The sequence below is a fragment of the Stegodyphus dumicola genome, chromosome X2 (genome assembly GCF_044657685.1).
Source record: "Stegodyphus dumicola isolate Sdum_Otavi_A_Nest chromosome X2, ASM4465768v1".
Taxonomy (NCBI): Eukaryota; Metazoa; Arthropoda; class Arachnida; order Araneae; family Eresidae; genus Stegodyphus; species Stegodyphus dumicola.
Genome location: NC_140781.1, coordinates 38,063,093 through 38,090,295, shown reverse-complemented (window position 1 = coordinate 38,090,295; position 27,203 = coordinate 38,063,093). Strand labels below are relative to the sequence as shown.

Genomic DNA, 27,203 nt, shown 5'->3' with positions numbered 1-27,203 from the left:
AAGCAATAAAATCTCTCGATGCACTCGATGACCAACTCGACGCTAGACTTCGAGACACTCGCTCAGTGACTGACTATCAGCTCGTTAGACGAGGCACACACACTAACTGACTGCGGACCAGCAGGGTTTATATAGCTTTCGGCTAGTGTTCGAGAACATTCTGGGCTAAACCGATAAGAATTCGTTCCAGAAGGTTCTCCATCCGTCCATGGTATGCCGCCAAATGGGCGATTTCTCGCCAAATGTGGCAACCTTGCTTTCCTTTGCCATTTTATGCCAACCCTAAAACTGCTTTGCGGGGAAGCCATCTTACCGCGCCTGTACATTTCGTAACAATACTTTGTTATTTCATAAATGACCATTTCATATTTTAATTTTATAATTGACATCTTACTGGATTTAAACTTAAGATCTAATATGCAGCAAAATCCCAAATCTGAAATTGCCAATGTCATGAATATTCTAGATCTTTGACTTTGTACTTTATCTCTAACAGCAGTCAGTATAAAGCCATGCTATACAGGATATAAAAAAAATGCAGTGACAGTTTCTTTTTCAAGGATGTTCGTGGTCTGAACAACATTTTGTGGTCTAGGAAATGCTGCTTAGCACAGCTAAAAAAAAGTCCACCAGACATTAAATTAAATCGATGGAACATCGTGCATAATTTTTTTAATTTCTGTGGCATATGCTCAGAATGAGATTTTGGAACAGGACCCAATAAATAGGTTCTGCATGCTTTCATAGAGAACTGGGAAATAAAATACATCTTCTGTTATGAAATGACATCAAAAGGAACATTTTCTAAATTTCATGACAAATGCTTTATATATTGCAGTCCAATGCACAAAGACTACGGTTAGTATTGGAAAAATGCACAAAGACTACGGTTAGTATTGGAAAAATGCACAACCCAAGCTGTACGGCATGTAAATTATATTTATTTAATGAGAATAAGAAAGTGTAATAAACAAATAATAACACATGAATATTTGGCTCAGTTCACTCATAAACCAAGATGACTTAGCTGATCACATTGTTGCTATCTTCAGCAAGTTATCACATATTTTAACACTGTTTTTAGCAATGCCCATATAACAGAAAAAAAAGTACCTACATTTCTAATAACAGTTTTTAAATGGAACACTATCATTATGAGTTATAAAATATACTTTTTATGTCTTATTAGGGCAAGTTATTAAATTATAAATTATAGAATTTTTTAAAGTGTGAAAATTAACAGTCTCTTAATGAAGAAAGAGTTACAGAAATGATAATAACATAAATAGTAATAATCAACTACTCAAGTATATGTTAAAATCTAAAATAAACTAACTCTAAAATAAATGTAATAATTACTTAAAATTATCTTTCTAAATAGATTACCTAACTATGTTACTTCTGGTTAACATTTCTTACATGATAAAATATTTCTCAGATTGAATTTTCCTTTAAAACTTAAATACATATTTTGAATATAATGCATGATATGTCCCCATATATATAAATGAAAATACTATATCACACTTGGTAAGTGTTTGTATGTGTTACAAACTAGACAACGGAAGCAAAGGAAGATGAAATGCATTAAATAAAACTGTTGAAATGAATAAATTATTAACTTTTATACATCCACTTGATATTTTATAAGAAACAATACATATCTTAACAGAATTATTTAATAGGTAAATATATACATGTTATAGTTACAGAGTTATTAATACTGAACTATATAGGCTAAACTGAGAATAGTCATTATTAAATTAGAAAGAGTTATTCTTAATTTATTGTTTACTTTCAACCAAAGGTTTAATCCTAGTATCCGGTGCACACGGGATTTGACTACTTTCGGCGACTTTATGATGAGCATTAAAAACGGGACATATACGATGAGTAGTAAACGGGTCATTCAAAGAATATATGTATAGTTATACATAGTATATACTATGTATATACTATGTATATAGTGTATATACAATGTATAGTATAGTATATACTATGTATATAGAGTATATACAATGTATAGTATAGTATATACTATGTATATAGTGTATAGTATATATATAGACGTTCTTTGGATCATGTTTGGTGTTGGCGATAATTTTCAAAATCGCGCCAAGGCTGCACCGTATACTAGGATTTTACCCAACCAAATATAATCATTATTAAATATCATGGTTTACTAAATCCCGCAAATTTACAGGAAAGATGTAATAACACAGGTGCTGAGACATGGTACGTACAACTCCAGCATTCCATAAGCCCAAAAAAAAAAGGCACTTCTACCTACATTGCTATCATATCATATGAGCTCATGCTCAGCTGAAGACGTTTTTTTTTCTTACCTCCGTGTATACCAAATATTTATCTTTACTGTAATGCAACCACGATAACCATATGCAGTGCTAGTAACTGCCAATAGCTCAAGCCATTAAACAAAAGCACCACTCTGTTGAAAAATGAACCGCCATGTAAAATGAACCTTTTTCTTTATTTAAGCCCCCTCACTAATCACATATGAAGTTTGCTGCTTCAGTAATTATTTTTGACACATGCACAATTACATATATGCCGCCATTAAGAAATATGGGCGATCAAGTATCAAGCTACAAAATACGACATATCATCACGATAGTTCGTCCATCTCTGCGCATGCGCTTGGTGTCACAATTTCGCCAAGACCTCGTAAATCGCCAAATTTAGTCGCCGGTTGCGTTTCCTAGGGAGGAAAAATATTGTTACGTTTGCTGTTTGCTTATCAAGCAAAGAGTATTAAGTTAGAAACAGCACGTAACTGAATAAAATATTGATAATATATTTAAAAATAAGTGTCTCGCACCTGTAAATATTTATTTAATGCTTTATTTTTCTGTTTTCATTTGCTTTGTTTTTCCCTATCCTCATCGATGTTCAAACATGCTTTATTCTATAGCTTTTTAGTATCTGTTTTATGTGCATTGATTGCAAGTAATCTATAAACATTTTCTTGTACTTTCTTTCTTGCAATGTGTGCTTTCATGTCGTAGTGCAATAAAATAAGTCAATGTGTGCTTTCATGTCATATTCATAATTATGTACAGTAATCTGAATTGAGAGGAGCTTTAAATTTGTCTATAGAGTGGCAGTTTTACTTAACAATTGCTAGAAATATCTGGCTTAGACAGACCTAAGTTCTCAGACAAACTCCGTGGACTAAACATATTTGCAGTATATTTGTTCTGGGACATTTGTAGACTCAGTCTGATATTTAGTTTATAGCACATTTAATATTGTTAGTGTTTATTGTACGAATTAGAAATAATAATATCTTTTTAGAAATATGTATGCGATAAATTTGTGTGCTGTTGGACAGGGTAATGCTCTCAAGTCTTAATTGTTCAAAATTCCTCAAAATGCAATGGTATTGCATTTCCTTTTTTAACTGCAGTATAAATATAAAAATTTCATTAAACCTGCTAGAAGGATACATATTTTGCAATATTTAAACACATATTTAGTTACATGCATTATGTAATGGAAAGAGTAATTTGCATTAAACATTTCTTCATCTTTATGTTTATAGTATTTTATATGTATAATGCATTATAAACTGAGAAGTTGCAATAAATTTTAATAAATTAATATTTCCTGATGTCATAAAATAATGGTATGCAGTTAATAAAAGTGGATTTAAATGCTATAAGAATAAACTAAAAATAGTTTGTTTCATTTTTTTATTTTAATTGTCATAAATGTAAATCATCTCCAACTTACAGTATGTGATAGTAAAAATTTTGCAGTATTTCCTTCATGATTTATTTAATTAAATTAAATAATCTGAAGTCCTTGGTAATTGTTTATGATTACAGCAAGATATTTGAGAATTATTATAATTGAATTGTAGAAATGGATAATGCAAACTTCAATACATGCATTACAATGACAGTGGATGTTGTTTACGAAACAGATTGATTCTACTGCAGACCTTGTCAGCCAGTTAACATCAGTGCAGCAGAGACTTGATGTTGAAGTTCATACAATGTAATTAATTAATAGACTTATCACACAGACTTTTTTAATAGACTTATTCTTGAATTTTTGGCTCAGATATAAAGTTATTAATTAAAAACAGCATTAGAAAAGCAAAACTGATTAAAAGAGCACTTCCATTATTTTTAAAATTGATATATTTAAATGCTTTTGTTCATATAAAAACAACAATAAACACATTTCTAAATAATAAGATTATTAAGAAAATTTGGAACATTTATAAAGGTTTGCAAGGACAACATGATCGATTTTGTTATAAATCACATGGTTTTGACATGTTTTGAGTATGCTCCTGCCAGATTGGTAGAAGCCTGGTGATCCTGTTATGAACAAATCTTAACAGATAAAGATATAACATGTGAATATAGAATCTAAAGAAAAGGTAAGGTTAGATTAGGCTATTTGAATATGGCTAAGCACATTGGTTATCAGATATGGCTAAGCACATTGGTTATCAGCCTGAAGAAGAATGCTTTTATGAAGAACTTTATAGGGAAAACTGGTTTGTATTCACAAAACACATGCAAAAAAATAAAAACTGCACAGCCAGCTTGTTCACCAGGATTTGAGCTGAGATTAAACTACCAGTATTGAGTTGTTTAAACCACTTGTAGGACAAAACTAAAGAAAATGCTTTTAATATCATGTAATCAAAAGTTAACTGCATGTTATATGCCACAATTGCTTTCTCAAGTACTGAGGTAGGTAATACTTAATCTGCTTTTTTTTTTTTTCCTTTTTAAATGTTTGGTCATGGTATTATTCATTGCATGTATTTTCTATAATACATACAGAATATTAATAGTTCTATAACAAGTGTTTTTTTCATTTTTAAGTGCTTTGCTTGTTGATATTCTCAAAATTGCATTTGATGATTAGTGCTATCATGTGTATAATAAATACAATAGATGCATATAATAGATCAATATATTTTTAGTATACATATAATGATTCAATATCATTTTTATGGGGAAAAAAAGACACTTTTGACTGCACAGATTTTCTAGAAATCCCAAGTAAAACACATATGAAATCATTTGTTGACAATCTGTGAACGTTAAAATCAGCTACCTGTCACAATACAATAAAACAGCGACACAATTTCCTACAACAGCCAGCAGTTCCTCCTTTACATGAACAAGAATTTTTTTTTTTTTTTAAATTTTTATTTGTCCTTTTTGAACAATGAAATGTCCTTCGATTTCATGCGATCAGGACGCTATAGAACTTATCCTTAAATAGAAAGCCAAAACTTGTACATTGGATTTCAAGTAAAATTCCGTGCATTACCAAATGATCAGCTTTTTAAAATGCTCTCTGCTTCAGTAATACAACGAGAATTTACGCCTCCTTGAACAAAATCAAACATTTCGGAAGAGCTAAGTAACTCCATTTTTGAATGTACGAAGTCAGATCACAAATCAAAATACCGAGCTTTATCCGCCATACTAATGTGTGAAAGCGCCATCTATAGGTGAATTGAATCGCGGATAGCTTTCAGAGTATATACCAGACACTTCTTTGTCATTGTGATGCATATATTGCATCACAATAACATTCACTTCATCTGAACAATTCTGATAAATGACAATCAGTTTATCTGAACAATTCTAATAAATATCCAGCATTATTTCTTGTAAATATCCATGATTAAAATGGTATTTTATTCTCTATGTTCTTTGCATTTAATATGTTTCTGTATTCATGTTTCACATTCCACAATACATTGTATTGCGAAAATTATTACTGAAGCCATGCTATATTACACCTTAGACGGTTGACTATAGAGGCAAAAAAAAATTAAATTTTATGTCTATTAGGAATAGTATTTATATGATACTAGTTGAATATTGAGTTCATATCATAAGTCATATGCATAACTACCCATCAAAATATTTTGTAATGAAATTTATTATCCCCCCTTTTTACCAAATAAAAACAAAATGAGGCATTTAACATCTGTAAGCTATGTAAATAATGAGGCATGTAAATAATGAAACATGTAAAATCTGTTACTCATGTAAGAGCAATACAGTTATTCAACTAGTATGTTTAACAATAATATTGATTCTAGATTAGCTAATTGCCCCCTTCTTGAAAAAAATATATAATGCATAGTACATTTTATAGATTTACAGCTACAGCTTACAGAATGAAAATTAAGTCCATTGTTTCACTACATGAAAAATTTCAGTGCATACATTTTTACATTACTAAACAGTACTAAATCAGAAGCACAATAATATACAGTATAAGGTTGATCAGGAAGTAATGCATAGAAGTCAAGTGCGAATATTCTTCGGACGCCAAAAAAGGAAAAAAAGATATGTATTATTATCGCAGAAGCTTTTTCGAATTTGTATGGCAACACTTGTAAAGTAGCATTTTCCCGCCGTGCTCCCAGAATCAGCTGGTAGAAGCGCACAAGGAAGAGAAGCCGTACGAATGTAGGGAAACGGCGTTCGTCAAAATCCGTATCACCTTTCTTCGTACTTAAAAGCAAGATTGCTAAAGCTGGTAGAAGTGTTAAGAGTGTATAGTACTGTGTTTTTAGATCGTGTACTGCGTATCGCAGTTTTAGTTTTTTAAAAGTAACTGTTTTATACGAATTGTTCGGCCTGTTTACTGTTATACAACATATAATTTGTGTTTAATATACAGAGTATGTTTATTTTCCATATTCTTGTAATTTCTGTGTTCTTCAGTGATTCCCTATCTTAATACTTGTATTTTACATAAATAAGCGTATAATTATTTTACATGCTTAGTTATGGAAAAAAAAAGGGAAAAGCAAACCTTTAGATTTAACTTTTTTTTTTTTTTTTTTTTTTTTTTTTTGCAAAGTATGAATATGTTACAATGTATTGAAAATATTATGAAATATGAATGCGTTATAATGTAAGGTGTTTGCTAGAGGGTTGAATTTCCCCATTACATTGTTTTGTAACCTGTTGTTATAACATTTTCAGATAGTTTTATTTTTTAATGTAATATAAATGAGTTCAATACATTATTAAGATGATTTATTAATCTAACAAAAGTATTAATTGTATAATACTTTTGCTTGTGTATTCCGTAAAGCCTTTCGATTTCGTTAATTTCTTACCAGTTTTATTTTACAGAAATAAGTTTATAATTTTTTTCAAACCTTTTTTTATGGAAAACAAAAACTAACTACACATTTAAAATTTTGACTTTTAACAATTTACAATAGATGAAAAATTCAGACTACTTGAGAGTTAAATTCTCAAGCCTGTGTTTTCCAGTTTCAGTAGTTTGTTCTTATAGCGTTTTCGGAACAGCTTTAGTATTGGTCCTTTTGGCAATTTTTTTATTTGGCGAAAAACTTAGGTCGCCAAGGTAGACCCGGTTTTGAAGATCGGAAAAAAATGGTGGATTGTCAACAAACCCCGATCTAGACTAAATAACAATCCTAAAAAATAAGCTCTTAATCAGAATAAACAGTCTTTCTCTAATTTTCAATATTTCTAGTACTGCTATGATAAATTCTTGAAACACTACTGTAAATGAATTTATGACAATTATTATGTTATGAGTAATGAAAGTTACAAAATGTTAATATTTTTAATTACAAAATATAATGTATTAAACATTAATATTTTATATTTACAAAAGGTTAATTTTTATGTTTATGAATAATGAAATTTACAAAAGGTTAATAAATGCATTTCAAACTAGTATATGTTACTTTAGTTTCTTAGATTCTGTTATTAAAAGGAAATAAAAAAATATTTCAACGTGAAGGAAATCAAATTCAATTATAATGGGCAAGTTTTGTACCAGTGTTAGAAATATTTTTTATGATTAAATATTGTAAATGGTAAAAATATTAAGAAGTGTGTATTTTTTAATCCCTCAATTTATTACAAGTAATTTATGGTTATAATTTAAAAGCTAAAATTAAATTATCATAATGAGTAAATTTTGTACCAATGGTAATAATACAACAATCATCGTAAATGATGATTTCTGTGAAAAATTCGAACAGTCATTGGAATCCACTAGTGGTGGAGTGATAGCCACTGAACAGTGGTAGTTCAGGCTGGCTATATGGGAGTTTTAGTAGTTTTCCGTAGATGTAATGTGAATCTGAGCCAGTTTCTCTTAAAAAGTACTTTATGAAGGGATCTTTCTTCTGCTAGCCAGCATATGTATTTATTTTCTATTCATAATTCTCTCTTATTTTCTTATTTCTTAATTCTAAATCTTACTTCTGAAGAGAAGAAGTGTTGCATCTATAGATAAAAAAATATGGTCAGTATGTTTGCAAAATCCTGTCGGTTTTGGAAAGCATTTAAATAAACTAAATAATTTATATGTGATGCAAACAAAAATGCATTACACTATTTCATGTACTGAATAATTAATGAGAGAACAAAGTATATTGTAACGTTCCTTTATTTTGTAACCAGAGTTATTTCATGCTTGGGATCTTTACTGTCAATTTCCTCCATCCGTTTTCTCACCAGAATCCAAATGAAGTTTTTATTTTGTAAAACAAACCGTGTTTTGCCTTTTGAGGCCACATTAATAGGTTGCTAGATAAGAAAAGATTTGTAGTCTTCAGCCTTGCATTATAATTGCTGATAGTTGAATTACATGCCAGTTTTTAACCAACTTTGCATTAAATTGATTTGTGCAGCCTTTGGGCTACAAATCTATTTGAATTTAAATTTTACATTTGAACTTAATTGTTATCATAAGTTATCTTGCCACAAGTGGTTGACTGAGTCGTAAGCACAAAGTGTGCCTTCTGTTCTGTACATCTGAACTTTATAATAGAATAAAAGTATATCTTAACTTTATGATAATAACATTTAAAGACATTGAAATCAGTATCTAAGTGCTTGCCATTTAGTCAAACTTTTATATATAAATTGTACTCTTACTTTTATTATAGAGTTTTTATTACAAAAATTCAGATTTCTGTTAGATAAAATGTTTAAGTAATGTAGAAAATTTGCATAAAATTTAAAATAAAAAGTTGACTGTTATGTCAACATACTATTAATAAAAGTAATAATATTCAGTGAAGTAATAATACAGCTGTTAGGTTGTAAGATTTACAAAATTTGAGAACTTTAAATTATAAGCAATATATTCCATAATCTAAGCAACATTATATTTTTTTTAGTCAGACAAATTATGAAAATGTTATAAAAGCAATAATGAAACCTGATTTTGGTCCTGATTTGAACCTATGAATTCATGCAATTACACATCCCTATAGTTCTAAAATGAGGTAACCATGGTAATTTTGATCTCCTTAGCAAAGGAAACACCAAGAGTTTACCTCATGCTACTGAAAATGTGTTTTTTTTGGGGGGGGGTGGAGTTTATAGTAATATGCAGAGTTGACATATGAAAAAATGTCAAGTCTCATGTGATGTAATATTAAAAGCACCAGTTTTAACTATCAAAAATTTGGCTTTTTAAAAAGTATTTTAAATGTTGTGCTTACCTAACACAAAAGTAACTTTAAGAAAAACACACAATTTATCCCTCCTGCCATCAAAGCTCTGATACCTATCAAATTCGTTAAAGTTATGCGGACAGAAATGGCAGCATGTTTGAAGCTCAGTATTTAGGGATACCAAGGTTATCATAATTTTTCATTTATCGCTCCAAAATGTCGCCAAACAAATTTCTCGCCAAAAAGGACTAATACTAAAGCTGTGCCGCGTTTTCAGATGCTCTTTTATTATAACTTTAAAATAAGTTAAATACTGTTGTTTCTGTGAAGAAATGTTCCTTTGTGTGCTCTTAATGTCAAAATTTTATTTTCTGAAAAGGAGCATATAAATTTTTGATTCGTTTTTAACCTGTAATAAATACAGCATTCAAAATAAGAGTGAAACTGGGCAATATTTAAATTTTGGCTGAAGAAGTGCAACTATTTTGTAAATTCTCTAATAGAAGGATATAAAAGTAATTTTCTATACTATGTTTCTTTTATCATTGAGTTAGAAATAAGTATATATTTTTTTAACTGTCATCATTCAGTTTGAAATAACTATGTTGTTTTATGGTAACTTAAAAACTTTTTTCATTCTCCCTAGAACCATTATCCCTTTGAAATGGCGAAAACTTTAGAGAAAAAATCTCTAAAGAGAGACAAAAAAGATAAAGTGAGTAGCAGCTTTAGTTTTGTAATTTTCTGTTACTAATGTAAATGCAGTCAGACTTTCAAGATTTTCTTAACTAAAAAATAATCCCTTTTCAAAATTCACAGATAACAAGCATGTGGATGTAAAACTAACCGGTTAAACAGGATATATGAAAATAAATGTGTATTAAAGTTAGCGCAGAAAAAAATATATTAAGCATAACGGAAGTAAAAATTAATTTAAAAAATAAAAATTAGTATTCTTATACTAGTTTACATTATACTTATATGTATTTTCTCTATACAAGTTTACTATGTTTCTATACAACATAGTAAACTTGTATACTATATGTTCTCTATACAAGTTTACTTTTTACTACTTATATGTATTCTATACAAGTATACTGATATTTCTATTACAAGTGTCTTTTTTCATTTTTAAGTACTTTGCTTATTTACGTTGAAACAAATACCTGTCTTTTTCATAATATATTTCACAATACAAATAACCTTCAACAGTAATCAAATTTCTTCAGTAGCATTGTTAATAAAACTAGAACTTTATACATTTTATTATTTTTCAAGAGACATTTGAACTGTATTCCTTACACCAGCAGTGGTTTGCTAATTTTAATGACCATGGGGATGCATCAAACTATTCTGTCATCTTAGATAACCAATAATATTTTTTATTTCAATTTAATCAGCTATTTATGTTACACCTACCATCCTCTGAAAGCATTAACAATATAGTACCTTGTTAAAATTTTACGCCATAAAAATTGATTTATTCTCATAATTTTAGATGACAATAACCATTAATAAAAATAAAAGCATTACTTAATTCAAATGCATATTTCTGTGGCCTACGAAAACAAATTATTTTAGGGGTTGGAAACCTTGTGGTTCTGCATGCTTACAGCTGTTAATAATTAAGAACACAACAAGAACAGCTGTGTTACAAATTAGCTTTCACCCCTCCTGCCATATTTTCTCTCTTTGATCCCGAACTGATGAGCCGAGAACCGGCATCTATCGACGAAAACTTCTTTAATTATACGAAAATATTTCTATCTATTCATTGTTAAAAAATTCAGAAAAAATAATAATAAATAAGAATAATATAAATATCCAAATGCAAACAACCACAGTGATAATTCAACAAAATGAACGCAAAAGGAACGGTTGCAACCTTCGAACAAGCGAATAGGATGAATCCGTTAGGTTACCAGGTTTGAACTATTGTCGCGAAAGTTGGCGATGTTTACATTTACCGAGTTCTCTATGGAAGTGCTTTCAGGCTCTGTCTAAAATGTCAGTTTCTCTGAGCGTAGTGTATATAGTCAAAAATGTTCTTATGTAATCATAATAAAGTTTTGAAAATTATGCTGTTTTTTAAACTGTAATTAGAATTGATACATTTTTAACTAATGTTTAAGTTTTTGTAATTAAGTAATAAAAATTTCTGTATTTTTATCTGTGCTACATCCAAGATTTTTCGGTTGATCTTTACAATATGGTAACTGGTAGTTTGGCGACATTTTGGAGGCGATAAAGGTTACTACCTGGGACTTTGGTAATAATGTGAGCAGTACTCAGTTCCGATTACGCATTATTTTGTGTGAGGGAAATGAGAGATCATGGGATATGTCATGTGATATTAATGGACAAATTACATTTCTTTAATCGGAAAAGGAAGGAAATCGGGAAAAAATCTGGAAATTTTGTATTTGGCTTTATTCTGTGTTGTGTGAAACAGTGTTCGTGAATTTTTGGATCCCATGGCCGTAACTAAAGTGAATTCGAAATGGGTATTTATGTATGTATTAATTTAATGTATGTGCTCATTTATATTTTAAGTAGTGTTTTTGAATTTAATTATATTTTAATTAAATGATAGTTATTTTGTGAATTTTATGTTTGTAGGAATTTGGTATACGTTTTAGTTGAAGTAAACGTGCATGGAAATAATTTAAATATCTGACAATAAGTATTTGTAATGGTTGCGGTATGAATTCGTTGGTGACGTGTATAATGTAATAGATGATTTAGAGGTAAAAGTATTTGGATATTTTATTTATTTTATATGTGGAAATGTTCATTACTTTTTCGCGATGAGGTAATTTATATATGTTCTTTTTACCGGGTTTAAAGATTGAGAAAATTGTCATGTATTTTCGTGAAATTTTTCTAATTTATGAGAAAACAGCAGTGTACATGGATATAGTGAAGAGTGTGCGCAATGCCATTTTTGTGCAATTCTGGGATGTTTTTTTAAGTAAAAATAAGTCGGCGTGTACATGGTTTAGTGATATTTTAATTAAATGATAGTTATTTTGTGAATTTTATGTTTGTAGGAATTTGGTATACGTTTAAGTTGAAGTAAACGTGCATGGAAATAATGGTTGATCTTTACATTATGGTAACTTGGCGATTTTTTGGCGAAAATTTGGCAACCAACTCTCCTACAGCAACCTTCTATTTTTTTCCCCCGCCGCCATTTTGTCTTCACGACACCATTTTGTCTTCAATTCAAGACATGTTTCTTTTCTTTTTATCTACTGAACACTTCTTCCAACAATCTACTAGCCGAATTACACTTATGCTAGAAATTTTATCAAACAAAACTGCTTAATCATGACAAATATTCACTGCAAAATTGGGAAAAAGTGCACAATACCATACTCCTTACGCAATTTTCAAAATAACACATACACATAAACCATGTACACGCCGACTTATTTTTACTTAAAAAAAACATCCCAGAATTGCACAAAAATGGCATTGCGCACACTCTTCACTATATCCATGTACACTGCTTTTTTCTGATAAATTAGAAAAATTTCACGAAAATACATGACAATTTTCTCAATCTTTAAACCCGGTAAAAAGAACATATATTAAATTACCTGATCGCGAAAAAGTATTTACCCTTTCCAAATATGAACATTTCCACATATAAAATAAATAAAATATCCAAAAACTTTTACCTCTAAATCATCTATTACATTATACACGTCACCAACGAATTCATACCGCAAGCATTACAAATACTTAGTATCAAATATTTAAATTATTTCCATGCACGTTTACTTCAACTTAAACGTGTACCAAATTCCTACAAACATAAAATTCACAAAATAACTATCATTTAATTAAAATATCACTAAACCATGTACACGTCGACTTATTTTTACTTAAAAAAACATCCCAGAATTGCACACACTCTTCACTATATCCACGTACACTGCTTTTTTCTCATAAATTCGAAAAATTTCACGAAAATACATGACAATTTTCTTAATCTTTAAACCCGGTAAAAAGAACATATATGAAATTACCTGATCGCGAAAAAGTAATGAACATTTCCACATATAAAATAAATAAAATATCCAAATACTTTTACCTCTAAATCATCTATTACATTATACACGTCACCAACGAATTCATACCGCAACCATTACAAATACTTATTGTCAGATATTTAAATTATTTCCATGCACGTTTACTTCAACTAAAACGTATACCAAATTCCTACAAACATAAAATTCACAAAATAACTATCATTTAATTAAAATATAATTAAATTCAAAAACACTACTTAAAATATAAATGAGCACATACATTAAATTAATACATAGATAAATACCCATTTCGAATTCACTTTAGTTACGGCCATGGGATCCAAAAATTCACGAACACTGTTTCACACAACACAGAATAAAGCCAAGTACAAAATTTCGAGATTTTTTCCCGATTTCCCCCCTTTTCCGATTAAAAAACCGTAATTCGTCCATTAATATCACATGACATATCCCATGATCTCTCATTTCCCTCACACAAAATAATGCGTAATCGGAACTGAGTACTGCTCACATTATTACCAAAGTCCCAGGTAGTAACCTTTATCGCCTCCAAAATGTCGCCAAACTACCAGTTACCATATTGTAAAGATCAACCGAAATAATTTAAATATTTGATACTAAGTATTTGTAATGCTTGCGGTATGAATTCGTTGGTGACGTGTATAATGTAATAGATGATTTAGAGGTAAAAGGTTTTGGATATTTTATTTATTTTATATGTGGAAATGTTCATATTTGGAAAAGGTAAATACTTTTTCGCGATCAGGTAATTTCATATATGTTCTTTTTACCGGGTTTAAAGATTGAGAAAATTGTCATGTATTTTCATGAAATTTTTCTAATTTATGAGAAAAAAGCAGTGTACATGGATATAGTGAAGAGTGTGTGCAATGCCATTTTTGTGCAATTCTGGGATTTTTTTTTAAGTAAAAATAAGTCGACGTGTACATGGTTTATGTGTATGTGTTATTTTGAAAAACGCGTAAGGAGTATGGTATTGTGTACTTTTTCCCAATTTTGCAGTGAATATTTGTCATGATTAAGCAGTTTTGTTAGATAAAATTTCTAGCATAAGTGTAATTCGGCTAGTAGATTGTTGGAAGAAGTGTTCAGTAGATAAAAAGAAAAGAAACGTGTCTTTACTTCGTGAAGACAAAATGGCGGCGGGAAGAAAAAATAGAGGGTTGCTGTAGGAGAGTTGGTCGCCAAATTTTCGCCAAAAAAAACGCCAAGTTACCATAATGTAAAGATCAACCGATTTCTCTCTCTCTCTCTCTTTTTTTTTTTTTTTGTCTGTCTGCTTGGAGCTTGTGTTCATTTGTATTTACTTTAAGGGCACTGACCGTAAGGGAAAAATTCTTTTCATACTGATAGTTTTCAAACAGCCTGTTTAAAAGTTTTGACTGTTATTGTCTGTTCTCTTTCTCGGGGATATTTGAAGTACTCTTGATCATTTTAAGTTATAAAACTTTATTATAGCATTGCTTCCGTTTAGACATTTTATATGAATAGATTTCGAGTAGTTTTATTCTTGATATAGAATCCATAACCTGTTGACTTTTTTCACCATGTTCTGTTCTGCATTTTTTGTATAAATATGTTTGTGTAAACTGTTTTTAATTCAGAATTAATGTATAGGTAAAACAGCAAAGGAAATGAATTACTTTTAATTTGTAAAAAAGTGTTTAAAAAAGAATGACTAAAGTGATAAAGGAGATATAAAATGATAAGCTTTTAAAATCTGGCTGTATCATTTGACATTTTGAATTTGGAAATTGTTTTGTCCTGCTTAAAATGGCTTAAAATTTGGCTTTATTATTTGATGTATTGAATTTTGAATTGAAATTCAAGAGGGAAACCAAAGATTGTCTTCCACTTGACTAAATACAATGATCAGTGGATTCACCAGAGAAGTAAATAGATACTTAGTATTTCTATTGATTTCACTTTCACTCTGATAGAGCAGTTCTTACATAACAGACGGGTAAAACTTTTAGGTACTGTGCTGATTATCGGTACTTCAATTAAAAAGTTGCACAAAAAGTATCCATAAGGTAAAGGTGTTCAAAAGCTAAATCGCAGAATGGACAGCATCAGTTGATGCTGTGTTTACTTCTCTTACACTTGGACACGACTTTTTATGACATAATATTGGTTATGCCTCCTCTTAAAAACAAATTATAAGTATGCTGTAGCTTTGCATTTAAAGAAAACTTAAATTATATTTTAACCCAGTTAAAATGTTAGGTTTATAATGTTCTGAGCGAGATTTTTTTAATTATAAATCTACTTTTGTGTGTTGTGTGGTAGTGTTAGCATTTAATGCAACAAGTTATCTCTCACAAATGTATTATTAAGATACCAAACGATTGAAAATATTGAATGCATGATTTAAAAATTATAACCGTAGCTTCTGAAAATACAGGAAAGAATTGTTTTGCGAAAGAATGTTTTAATTATTGATGAGTGTGTGTAATTCGGTGGTTACTGCAGAATGGATGAGTATCTGAATCTGGATTTTTTTTATCAGTTGGAGCGAAGAGGTAAAAAAATGCGTTATTGAGTGGTGTATGGAGAAAAGTTTGTGCGTATAAGAAAATATCGTATAAGTGCCCAATTTGTGAAACTGGTATGAAACTAGTAGAGCGAAAGAACCGTATAGACGGTTTTGAGTGGATGTGTAGAGTTACTGGAGGCGAATGTAAGCATCAAATTTCAAGGACTGTTTGAAAGAACTCGAGGTTTGCGAAGAGCAGAGGTGTTTGTGCTCCGGGGAAACCCCGGAATTCCGGAGATTTTGAACTTCGATCCCCGGAATGTCATTCAAAAGGAAGTAGGAATAATAATGAATTATTTATTTTCATGTGGGTAATTTTGTTTGCTTTGAAAGCAGAAAACGCAAGGTCAGTGTGTGTGGTGAAAACTTTTCCTTTCTTTCTCCAAAGGCAGTGATAATGCGTGAAAAGGGGGGAAAAAACTTCTTTTTTGTTCTTTCCTTATTGCGAGTTATGACTCATTCCCCACCGGTTCTTGGACATTCTCTTCTGGATTCTTTTCGGCAAGTAGGCGCGGCAGAAAAAAAAGGGAGAGACTTCGTTCGACCAGATGTGCGATCACGTGACTCTGGGTTCAAAGGTCTTATCTCTCCTGCTGTGGTGCCAATAAGTAGAGAAGGGGGATTTTTCGCCGTATTAGCTATTTGTCATTGATCGCATCTCAACATTTTTTCTCCGCTGTGTAAAATTTTCGTTTCATTTATTGATGCACGTGTAAATTTTTCGTTTCGTTTATTGAAATATTTTTTTATTTATGTACGCAAGAGAATTTCACTATGAAATTTCTCGATATAAATAGTAATTATACAATTAGAAGAAGGTGTCCGGAATGCATTTAGGTGGAATTGGATTGAACGGAGAGATGGTAATGGGGATACCATCGGCACATGGTGCAAGAAAATAAATGTTGCTGGACAAGCATATTGTGTTTTTTGGAACTCGCTGCTGAAGTATGGTGGGGAAGGATTCAAGGCTTTCACAAATCATTCTAAAACTGTGACACACATAAAATATTCAAAGTGCATTAGACATTCAATGAATTTAAGTAATTATGCTAATTCAAAAAATACTGATGACTTACTGGAGACTGATGCTCGGCCATTGGATATAGTGACAAGAAAAGCACGCCAAGAGGTATTAATAACTTCGTTTTTCGCCGAGAATTCTCTTTCTTTCAATGTAGCTCCCAATTTAATTGAACTCTGCAAACAGTTGAGCTGCGATCAGACGGCACTAAACTCGTTGGAAATGTCCAAGACTACTGTATGTTATAAGATGAAATATGGGCTCGCAAAAGCTATTAAGGAAGATATCATTAAAACTTTAAAGGAGACTCCATTTTCTCTAAATTTGGATGAAAGTACTAGCAATGCTCAAGAAAGTATACTGGCAATATTAGTGCAGTTTTATGACAACAATCAAAATGAAGTTGTAGTTCATCATTTTGCATCTCTAAAGATGGAATCTTGGAATTCAGAAGCTGTTTTTAAAGCAGTTGTTAATACTATTGAATATAATAATATTCCATGGGCAAACTTAATTAGTGTATTAATGGACTCGTGTAACACCATGCGTGGGAAAAAAAGGGTGTTAAAACCAGACTACGATCAAACAAAGCACCCCACTTATTAGATATTGATGGTGACACGTCACACAGCTAATAACTGTGCAAAAAAACTTGCTTCATGTTTTGATAGATACTTAGAAGATTTGTTTGATGACATCTATTTTGATATGAAAAGCTGTTCAGTAAAAGAGAAAAATTTTTCAAAATCTGTGAATCCCTTGCCATTAAAAAACTTAAACCCTTGAAGAGACCAGACCATAGGTGGGTGTACATTTTATGTGTTTTAGAAAGAATCAAAGATCTGTGGGATGCTCTTATTGCATTTTATTTTCACTACTTGGATAAAACTGATAAAGGGGATTATTTTTCTTATGTTGAAACTGTATACAATAAAAGAAATATTTCTGCAGCTCAGAAAAAAATTGTTGAAGGTGTGTATTCTTGCTTGCATTCCCAACAACTCGCAAAGGATGCTTTAGCTCGGAAAAAAAGAATACTAAATGGGTTATTTGTTATGCAAAACAAAACTTTATTGCATATGGCATTATATTCAGCAGTATTACCAGAGTTCAACACGTGTATTAAATTATTTGAAACAAATAAACCAATGCTTCATTTAATACATTCCAGTATTTATAAATTGATGGCAAAATTTTTCTCTTTTTTTATGAAGCCAGAAAATATAGAGTGCACATCTTATAATGATTTATTAAAGGTTGATGTCACAAATTCAGAATTCCATCTACCTAGCAAAGTAATATTTACTGGTGCAGAAGCTTCCACTCTCCTGAAGAAATTATCAAAAAATCATCCAATAGCAAAAGAATTCCAAATTTCTCTGATGAAAGCTTATACTAATACAGCACAGCATATGAAACAGAAATTACCCCTTAAAAATTCATATCTAATTAGTTTTACAGAATTAGATCCAGAGCTAAGAGGTAAAACCAGTACAATATTAGCTTTTGAAAAATTATCTTTTATGACCCATATTTTTAGTGATAATGAAAAGTCAAAAGTAGAAGCTGAAATACCAGAGTGATATTGATATCACCAAAGAAATGCTCTACACATCTGATAAAAGTGGAAATCAAGTCAAGTGTACAATTGATAAATATTGGTCTAAAGTTTTTAATTTAAAAGATGATTTCACAAATGATTATAAGTATCCTAAATTGGTCAAAGCCTGCCTTAGCTGCTTCCATGGCCCATTAGTGGAAAGTGCATTCAACTTAATGGATACACTTGTCACTGACTATAGAACCTCTCTTAAGATTGATTCCCTAGATGCAGTGCAGACTATTAAATATGATTTAATGGCTTCTAAAGAAACCTTGTGTGAAAAATATGGCTCAAAAAATCCAATGACTGATCCATTTCACAAAGATCTCTTACTGAATATGAACAGAAGTTGGAAAACATATCAAGAAGACTTAAAAACATGTATTTCAGATGAGTCACCTATAAAAGTCTCTGAAAAACCTTCTACATTAGCAGAAAAGCAAACTGCTTCTACCTCTGCATGTGCAGTTCTCGAGGAAATTTCTTCAACTGTAAATGAGAAAAATAAATGTCAACCTTCCTGCAATTATGAAGTTCACCACAGAAGAAAGACAAGCCCCAAAACATCAGAAAATAAAAAAAAGCAGCAGAAATTAGATAATTTTTTTTAAAGAATTAATTCAGGTAATTTAAAATATTTACATAAAATATAGTAGTTTATATGTTTGAAAATTTATGGTTATTAATTTTGCGAAAAAAGTAATTCATTGAACTTTCATAATTAGGTCATTCAATACTTCATAATTGTAATTTTTCATTTCTCTCCCCCCCCCCTTCTCGAAACTCCAAAATGTCGGTAGTAAGTCCGTAAAAGTTTCAGGGGATTTTTTGGGGTTCCACAAAGACCCCTGCTATGGGCCAGGTGTGATGTCGAAGCAAATGGTGCGGAGATGGTGTCGCACATTCAGCGATGGACGTCAGCAAGTGGAGGACATACCGAGAGCTGGACGGACGCACACGGCCACTACAGATGCAAATGTCAGGAAGTTGGATGACATGATTAGAGCGAACCGGCGTATCACCATCGATGAAGTAGCGGAATAACTTGGAATCTCACGTGAGCGAGCTCAAAACATCATCCACAACATTCTTCGATACAGAAAAGTGTCAGCACGATGGGTGCCCCGACAATTGACCTCGACACACAAGGAACAACGCCTGGGGGGTCAGCCTGGAACATCTCGTGCGTTACCATGAAGATGGCAATGACTTTCTGTTTCGGATTGTGACGGGGGATGAAACGTGGGTCCACCATTTCACGCCAGAATCGAAGGACGCATCTATGGAGTGGAAACATCCGTCATCACCTGTCCGAAAGAAGTTCAAGACAACTCCCTCTGCAGGTAAAGTGCTCCTCACAGTTTTCTGGGATGCCCAAGGAGTTTTGTTGCTGGACTTTTTGGAGGTTGGAACCATCAATGCTACGCGCTACTGTGACACCCTGTCGAAATTGAAAGAGGCGATTCGGAAAAAGCGGCCTGGCCTTTTCACATCTGGCGTTCTGCTGTTGGATGACAATGCCAGACCACATTCGGTGACGGCAACGCAAAACCATATTGCAACTCTTGGTTGGGAGCGCCTACACCATCCGCCATACAGTTCTGATCTCGCACCAAGCGACTTCCATCTGTTTCCGGCCTTGAAGAAAAATCTCGAGGGAAGGCACTTTGGAAGCAATACTGAAGTGAAACAAGCCGTTCAACACTTCTTCCATATGCAAAGCCCTGTTTTTTCCTGGAGGGCTTTTTGAAGCTTATCAAGCGATATGACAAATGTCTCAATGTACTTGGTACCTATGTGGGAAAATAAAGGTATGTCATATCTTTAATGTCTCATTCTATTTTTTGACTTTCGTACACAACTCTGACCACAGTCGACAGGGTAAACTTATTTTTCAACTTACCCTCGTAGATTCAACCTGTATTACTTTATTTTGTTTTCTATTTTTATTTAAGTTCATGTATGTAAGTGATTTCAGCAACTGACAAGCCAGCATTCAAATTCCCTCTTGTTTATGCTAGTTTTGTGTACTGTCGTTCTCTCACTTCACTTGTTCACAGCAGGGGATACTCTTGTTGTGGTTTATTCTATTTGAAAAAGCCTTTAAAAAAATTCTACTAATTTAACCCCAGCACAGCCGAGAGATGGCAGCACCTGATTACAGAGTATACATTTTCTCTTCTAAGATTCTCATAAAGCAAGGGCAATGAGTTGTCGAACGCTTGGGGATACGCACGTGTGTAGCTTGAAAGGGCAGATGAAATGTTGTTAAGTTTGAAATGTTTGCATCTAATTTGATCTTCATAATTGATTATTGTCGATTCCTAAGATTTGTATTATTGTAATTTGTTTTTAAGGCGATAACTGAATTTATCTTTCACTATAGAGAATAATAAATATGTATCAGAATGGCATTGCTTTTTTCTTATTGGCCTGCGAAAAGTTATTTTTGTAACAGGAGTGTCATAATAAATGGAAGAGAAGAGTGAAAGAAAATTGGGGATTTGCATACTTCCCCAGTGAATATTTTCAACTATTTGACACAGTACGATTTAACAACAATAATGGATGAGCATGACATCATAAAACATGTATAATTTCATTGCCTTTCTGTGTAGTAACCCCAATTAACTCTTGATGAGTCAGTTTTTGCTTTTATAATGAAGGATATAAATTAATTGCTATTTCTTTGTTTTTCCAAAATATTTTGAAGGAATGATTAAAATTTGCAATCTGCTTCCAGTGGAACAGCTTGCAGTGGAGTACTGTCAAAGTTTTGCATGCTGGCATCAGAAAATTGTGCATTAATGAGCATGATGTGAAACCGTAGAAACCAGCTTGGTATCCACCTGATCCTTCTTGTCCATATCGCATTGAATATTCTCACACCAGGCATTATACACAATAAAATTTAATCTTTATTTCAGGACCAAATATGCATATTACTCCTTGATAGTCGGTCTCTGTTCTTCCACTACCCTTCTTCAAAAACTTCTTAGGGTTGCCATATTTAGCAGCAGCAATGCAGTTGCAAAATGCGCTGTTTATTGCTAGTTTTCCTTTGATGGCAACTGAAAGGAACAGCATCAGATTATGAAATATTTCAGAGGATCTGTGCTGTCGATTTCTTCTCCCCTCTTAATAACACAATTAAGATATAAAATTAGAAGAGATTAAAATGCGGTTCATCAGATTGATTGTTTCTTTCAATACAGGCATACAATTACATAGAATTTTTACCAGATAGTTCAATTTTATACCCTAAGGCCATTCACGGGCGGGAATTAAGTCAATTAGGATGCAATTTCCTTTCAATTAGAATGCCTTTTCTATATTCTCAATTTGCTTTCAATTAGGATGCCCTTTCTATATTTTGCCTAATGGCAAAAATACAGAAAAGGCAAAGTTAAGGGTTAGATTCATCAATTCTAATGAGAATGTGCTAGCGAAGTAAAGCACAGCAGTTTTACATAATTTCTGAGTAAGCTATTCATACAAATTGAAATAATTCTTGCATTTAAACCTGTATTCCAAATTAAGATTTTACTTGAAATTAATGTAGATAATTACTGAAAGAATTAGATTTTTTGTAGCCTAGTTTACGTAAGATGAGATCACTCGGGGGTACGTGATGCAAATCAGGATGTTGTACCATGAAAACATAGTAAATTCTTAAATTAATGTCTTTTTACAAATTTATTGTCTTTATTTATCAGCTTTTTTACAAAATTTTAAACGACATTAAAATGTTTATACCTTCAAAACAAAAAATTCTTAGAACTAACATTTGTCAACATTTTTTATGTGCATACTGTGTGTTGTCGCCAATAAAGTCTGCTTGGGGAGATTTGCGCCGGCGAAATGGAAAAGTACCGGTAATAATGCATATATATAAAAATGAAATATTAATAAATATAAACAAATTTTTAAAAAATTGTAAGAAACAAGTTTCTTTGGGAAGTGAATCTGTTTTCCTGATCTTGTGACAGTTTGTGTCTTATAGTTCATTAGATCAGATTTATTGTGCTGAACTGTCTTTAAGTCTCTGTTTGTTTCAGTTCAGGCAAATCAGAATCTAAAAGCAAATAGGCTGGTTTTACATGGTCTGTAGACACAGTAGATTTAAGACCGTTTATTTCAATTGTGAAAGTTTTGTCCATTCTGGTAAGAACCTTGTGTGGATCTGAGTATGGCTGGCACAGTGGTGGCTTTACTCAATCCACACGTATGTATGTATACATGATTTTAAGTTAGACCTTACGAAATACTTACCTTCATAATGTGCAGATGTCGTTACTGGGTTTAATTATTGCATTCTATGCCAGAGAATAGAGATGAATTCAGTATCGCATGGAGATAATCTTAAATGGCGCTGTCATATTATCAGGCAGCCTGAAAGTTGTGCCATATACCAGGTCTGCAGATGTCTGCAGTTCCTCATGAATGACTGCCCGATTACCAAGCAGAACAATTGGGAGTGTTTCAGTTCAGTTATTGGTCTAGTGAGCTTTGAGAGAGTATTTTAAATGTGAATGAAATTGTTCAACAGTGTCATTTGACACTGAATGATAGGCTGTTGTTGTGATTCTGTACTCAAAATGCATGTAAACTCTGCAATCATTGTGGATCTCATTTGAAAACTTTGGTCTGTTGTTATGACCGAGGGGCAGCCAAAGCAAGATATCCATGAGTTGAAAATACCTCTACAAATAGTTTCTGTTCTCATATCGGGGATAGGTATGGCTTCAGGCCATTTTGAAAATCTCCATTAGAGTCAAAAGTACATGTTGCGTTCAGATGACCGTAATGAGCCAAAAATGTTCGTGTGGATTTATGAGAAACATGCATCAGAAAGAGAGAATGAACCCAGTGGGTACTTTAGTGTGTCTGGTTATTTTTTATCTCTGGCAGGATTCACAGGATTTTACCCAATTTTTGATATGAAGTTTCATCTCGGGTCATACCTAACAAGAACAGATTAGTTTTGTAGTAGGTGCAATTCCTGGATGTGATATACTATTATGCAGATGACTAAAGATGAGTTGCAAAAAGAAGTGTGAACAAATGGGTGAAGAACGTTTGTCGAGATGTCACAAACAATAGATTCAAGCTGTGTCAATACATCAGAGTATTGACAAATTTGAATTCCCAATTTCAAAGCTGATATATTGTTTTTAGAAGGTTTTTATACCTCCGGATTATGCTGTTGAGCTTCAGAAAATTTATTAAAACCCAAAAAAGAAGATTCTGTTATGGAATCAATTTTGATTCTCGAAAGAGTGTCAGCAACGATGTTTTCAGAATTTTGGATGTGCCTAACGTCAGTAGAATGCTGAGAAATAAAATTGAAATGGTGTAATTGCCAAGGTGAATATTTGCGGGGATTCTGCTTCAAAGTGTATATTAATGGCTTCTGATCCGTATAAATAATAATAATAATAATAAAAAATGCTCTCCAATTTGCCAGTTTGCTCCTGTGTCAGAGCTTCTTAAATTGTAGAATAAGTTGAAAATAATTCCCTATCATATGCAGACCATTTCCATTGATTTTTATTGAGTTTCATTGAAAAAAATGCTATAGGTTTCCATGTTTGTTGAGACAACTGCATAAGAGTGGTGCCTATTGTGACTTCAAGATCCATGATACACTGGTAGCGTAATAGTTTATTTTGGACACATAAGCAAATTACAGCTTGAAGAATTTTTTTTCCTTTCTTGAGGTACATTAATATTTTCAATATTTTACTCACAAAATATTTTATTTGGAGTTAAAAATAGAAAACAACAAACTGTTTGATTTTAAACACATTTTAATGCAAGTTTGATTTGCTGAAATGTATTCTAAACCTGCTTCCATAACCTTGCCAATACAGTCGTGGTCACCAAAATCTGATGTGCCAGATGTTGGGCCATCTGGAAAGTTATGCTGTCTTTTGATGATAAATATGAATGAAGCAATACAAAAGCATCAAATTTCATTGAATCGTATGAGCTTAATTTTTCCTATGCCTTTTTGCCATTTCTTTCCTGCTGGAAATTCTTTTTTAAAAAGTAATTAGGTTTATTTATGAAGAACTTACTGATTTTATCAGTCTCCAAAGAAATTCTGGGAATTTTGAAGGCCTGAAGAGATAGAAATCTGTGGGGGCAACTATGAAACATCCTAGCAATACCCCCTAATAGTTTTTGACATTGACTAAAATGTGGGACTGAGCATTTTAAGATGGAAGACATCACCACACTGTTGGTCAGCTCCTGATTCTTTCCATCAATTTCTGCTTTCACCTGCTATTTGGGAACAATATTTTTCTGAGTTTATTGCATAATTTGGTGGCAGTAATATCCCATGATATTTTCTTCTCAGGTTATGTTATAGTATCCAGGTGTTAATCCCCAGTTATGAGCCTTTTAAAAAAATAGTTAAAAAAAATGAAAAAATCATTCAGCTTCTTAATTTTTTTTTTCCAGGAAAGAATAAATGCCAAACCTTTTTCTTTTTCCAATGGCAGATGGTGAACAGTTACAGTGTAACCCAGTCCATTAGTCTATACAAGGCCAGATGTGGTGGTCTCTATTATGGAGGCACCTAATAGGTGAGCCACCATCGCCTCCTATGAGGGGACGAACAGGTACAACCATGCCTTCTCCGGGATTCAAACCCAGGCCCTTTGGTATCGCAGCCAGCTTCCCTAACCACTATACCGACTGGGTACTTTGAATACCTGAAGCCAAACCTTGAGCAAGCATTTTCTGGTCTGCTGAAATATGGGGTAGCTATGAATATTGCAGCCAATCTTTTTCAAATTATCATATATTGTTCTTTTTGAAATATTTAGTTTTTTTGGTAGTTCCTGTACAGTATAACAGATTTTCAATGATAGGTTCTTGTTTACTGAGGATAGCTGCTCAGAGTTGGCATAATCTTCGAGGCTGAAATTACTGTGCTGAAACTTCTCAAACCACCTTTGAACTGTGTCATCAAATAAAAGAGGATAATCTAATAAAAATGAAGTTTGGGTTCTCTATTCTTAGCACTGCCCTGAAGCGAATATTTTTGTTCCCTCAGTCCTCACATAGTTCTGAAACAGCCAGGATTTTCCTTCAAAAGTTTGTGGAAGAATAAATTCCATTTAATCAGTGATTTCTTATGTGATAAGAACGAATTTTTTTTTTTTTTTTTTTTTTTTTTTTAAATTCCAGTTTTAATATTGAATACAAACTTTTCACATAAGATTTTAGTTTAAAAATTTGAACTTTTTAATTGTATTAAAAAGAAGTGCATTGCGTTAGTGACAGTGCAGGAGAATGAATGAAGCATTCTTAGTTATTTCTAATAACTCTTTGAAAAGTTATAACTCTTAAAAGGGTATAATTATTTTTTATTTGCAAGGAAGATTATTATTTTGTGCTAATTTAGAATAATACTTTATAGGAACATTGTGCTGGAGAAATCAGTCATAAGCCAAAGGATGAGGGAAATACTGCAGAAGATAATGTGGATCAAAAGGTTAGTTAGTATTTAATTCTATTTATTAAAGATCTGTTTGCTAAGTAAATATTTTTATTATATTTAAGATTTTGTATATCCCATACAAATATATGGCTCGCTGTTCAAATCGCAGCAACCTGAAAGAAGCTGCAGATTAACGTGAACTTTATGTATCAGAGCATAGAAAAGCATGAAAATGATTAGCAGTCCAGTGCATGTTCAAGATATGGGTGTTTGTAATGTTGCTTAGAATCAGTGTAAAAGAGAAGAGAGTGTACGTTTTCTACATGGAAATTCATTTCTCTTTGTTTGATTAGAAGCATTAGAAGCATAAAGTAAGTAGTAAGTATGTATAATACAGAATGAACGAAATCATGTGTTTAAATCTGATAGTGAGAGAATTATAGCATAGTTCGATTATGGATTATCATATTGCTAAATTGTTCGTCACATTGGAGCACAAACGCACAAATATATATGGGTGCAGGAATGGTAAAACTGGAAAGACAGTCTGACAAGGATCTTGATACGCTAATACTCAAGAGGATAGTTATCTTATGCAAATGGCCATATAACCAAATTATGAACCGTAGCACCGGAAATATCAGATGTGGCTGGCAGAAAGTCTGCATGTATATTGAGATTGCTCTAAGGATCACAGAATCAGCAATTCCTTTAGCCTTCTTTTATTTGTATAGTAGAGGTGTTTACGGCTACAAAGGTGTGTTAAATCATACAAATGAACGGCAAGACATTGCCATCTCAGGCAAATTTTGCTTTTGCAGTTAGTATCATTAGAAACGTACATTACTATGGAGAAATTGCCTTATGCTCTGTCATATATTGGAATGTTGCCTGTTATGCTCAACTTCTAGCCCAGCATTGGGAGTTAGACTTTCGATACAAGTTCCAGTCCTGTCTGATACACTTATGTGGCAACTTGGCCAAACAGACATTTTTAAGGCCATTAATTGTCCCTTATTTTCAGGGTGCTTTCTAGAGCCACCTA

At 32.1% G+C, this 27,203-nt stretch overlaps 1 protein-coding gene across 7 annotated transcripts in view; it reads left to right on the top strand.

Annotated features, from left to right (window-relative positions):
• The first annotated feature begins 6,433 nt into the window (after window positions 1-6,433).
• The window catches only part of LOC118197107 (uncharacterized), a 289,292-nt gene continuing 268,522 nt past the window's right edge, over window positions 6,434-27,203 (top strand). For 5 of the 7 annotated variants that reach the window (XM_085809939.1, XM_085809938.1, XM_085809936.1 and 2 more), the window contains exons 1-3: window positions 6,435-6,691; window positions 10,110-10,178; window positions 26,138-26,212. In XM_085809939.1, the coding sequence (XP_085666065.1) occupies window positions 10,128-10,178; window positions 26,138-26,212 (126 nt within the window). In that variant the 5' untranslated portion in view covers window positions 6,435-6,691; window positions 10,110-10,127. Of the gene's footprint in view, window positions 6,692-7,425; window positions 7,553-10,109; window positions 10,179-26,137; window positions 26,213-27,203 lie in introns of those variants that run through there. The other 2 variants (XM_085809940.1, XM_085809934.1) reach the window with 2 other exon arrangements.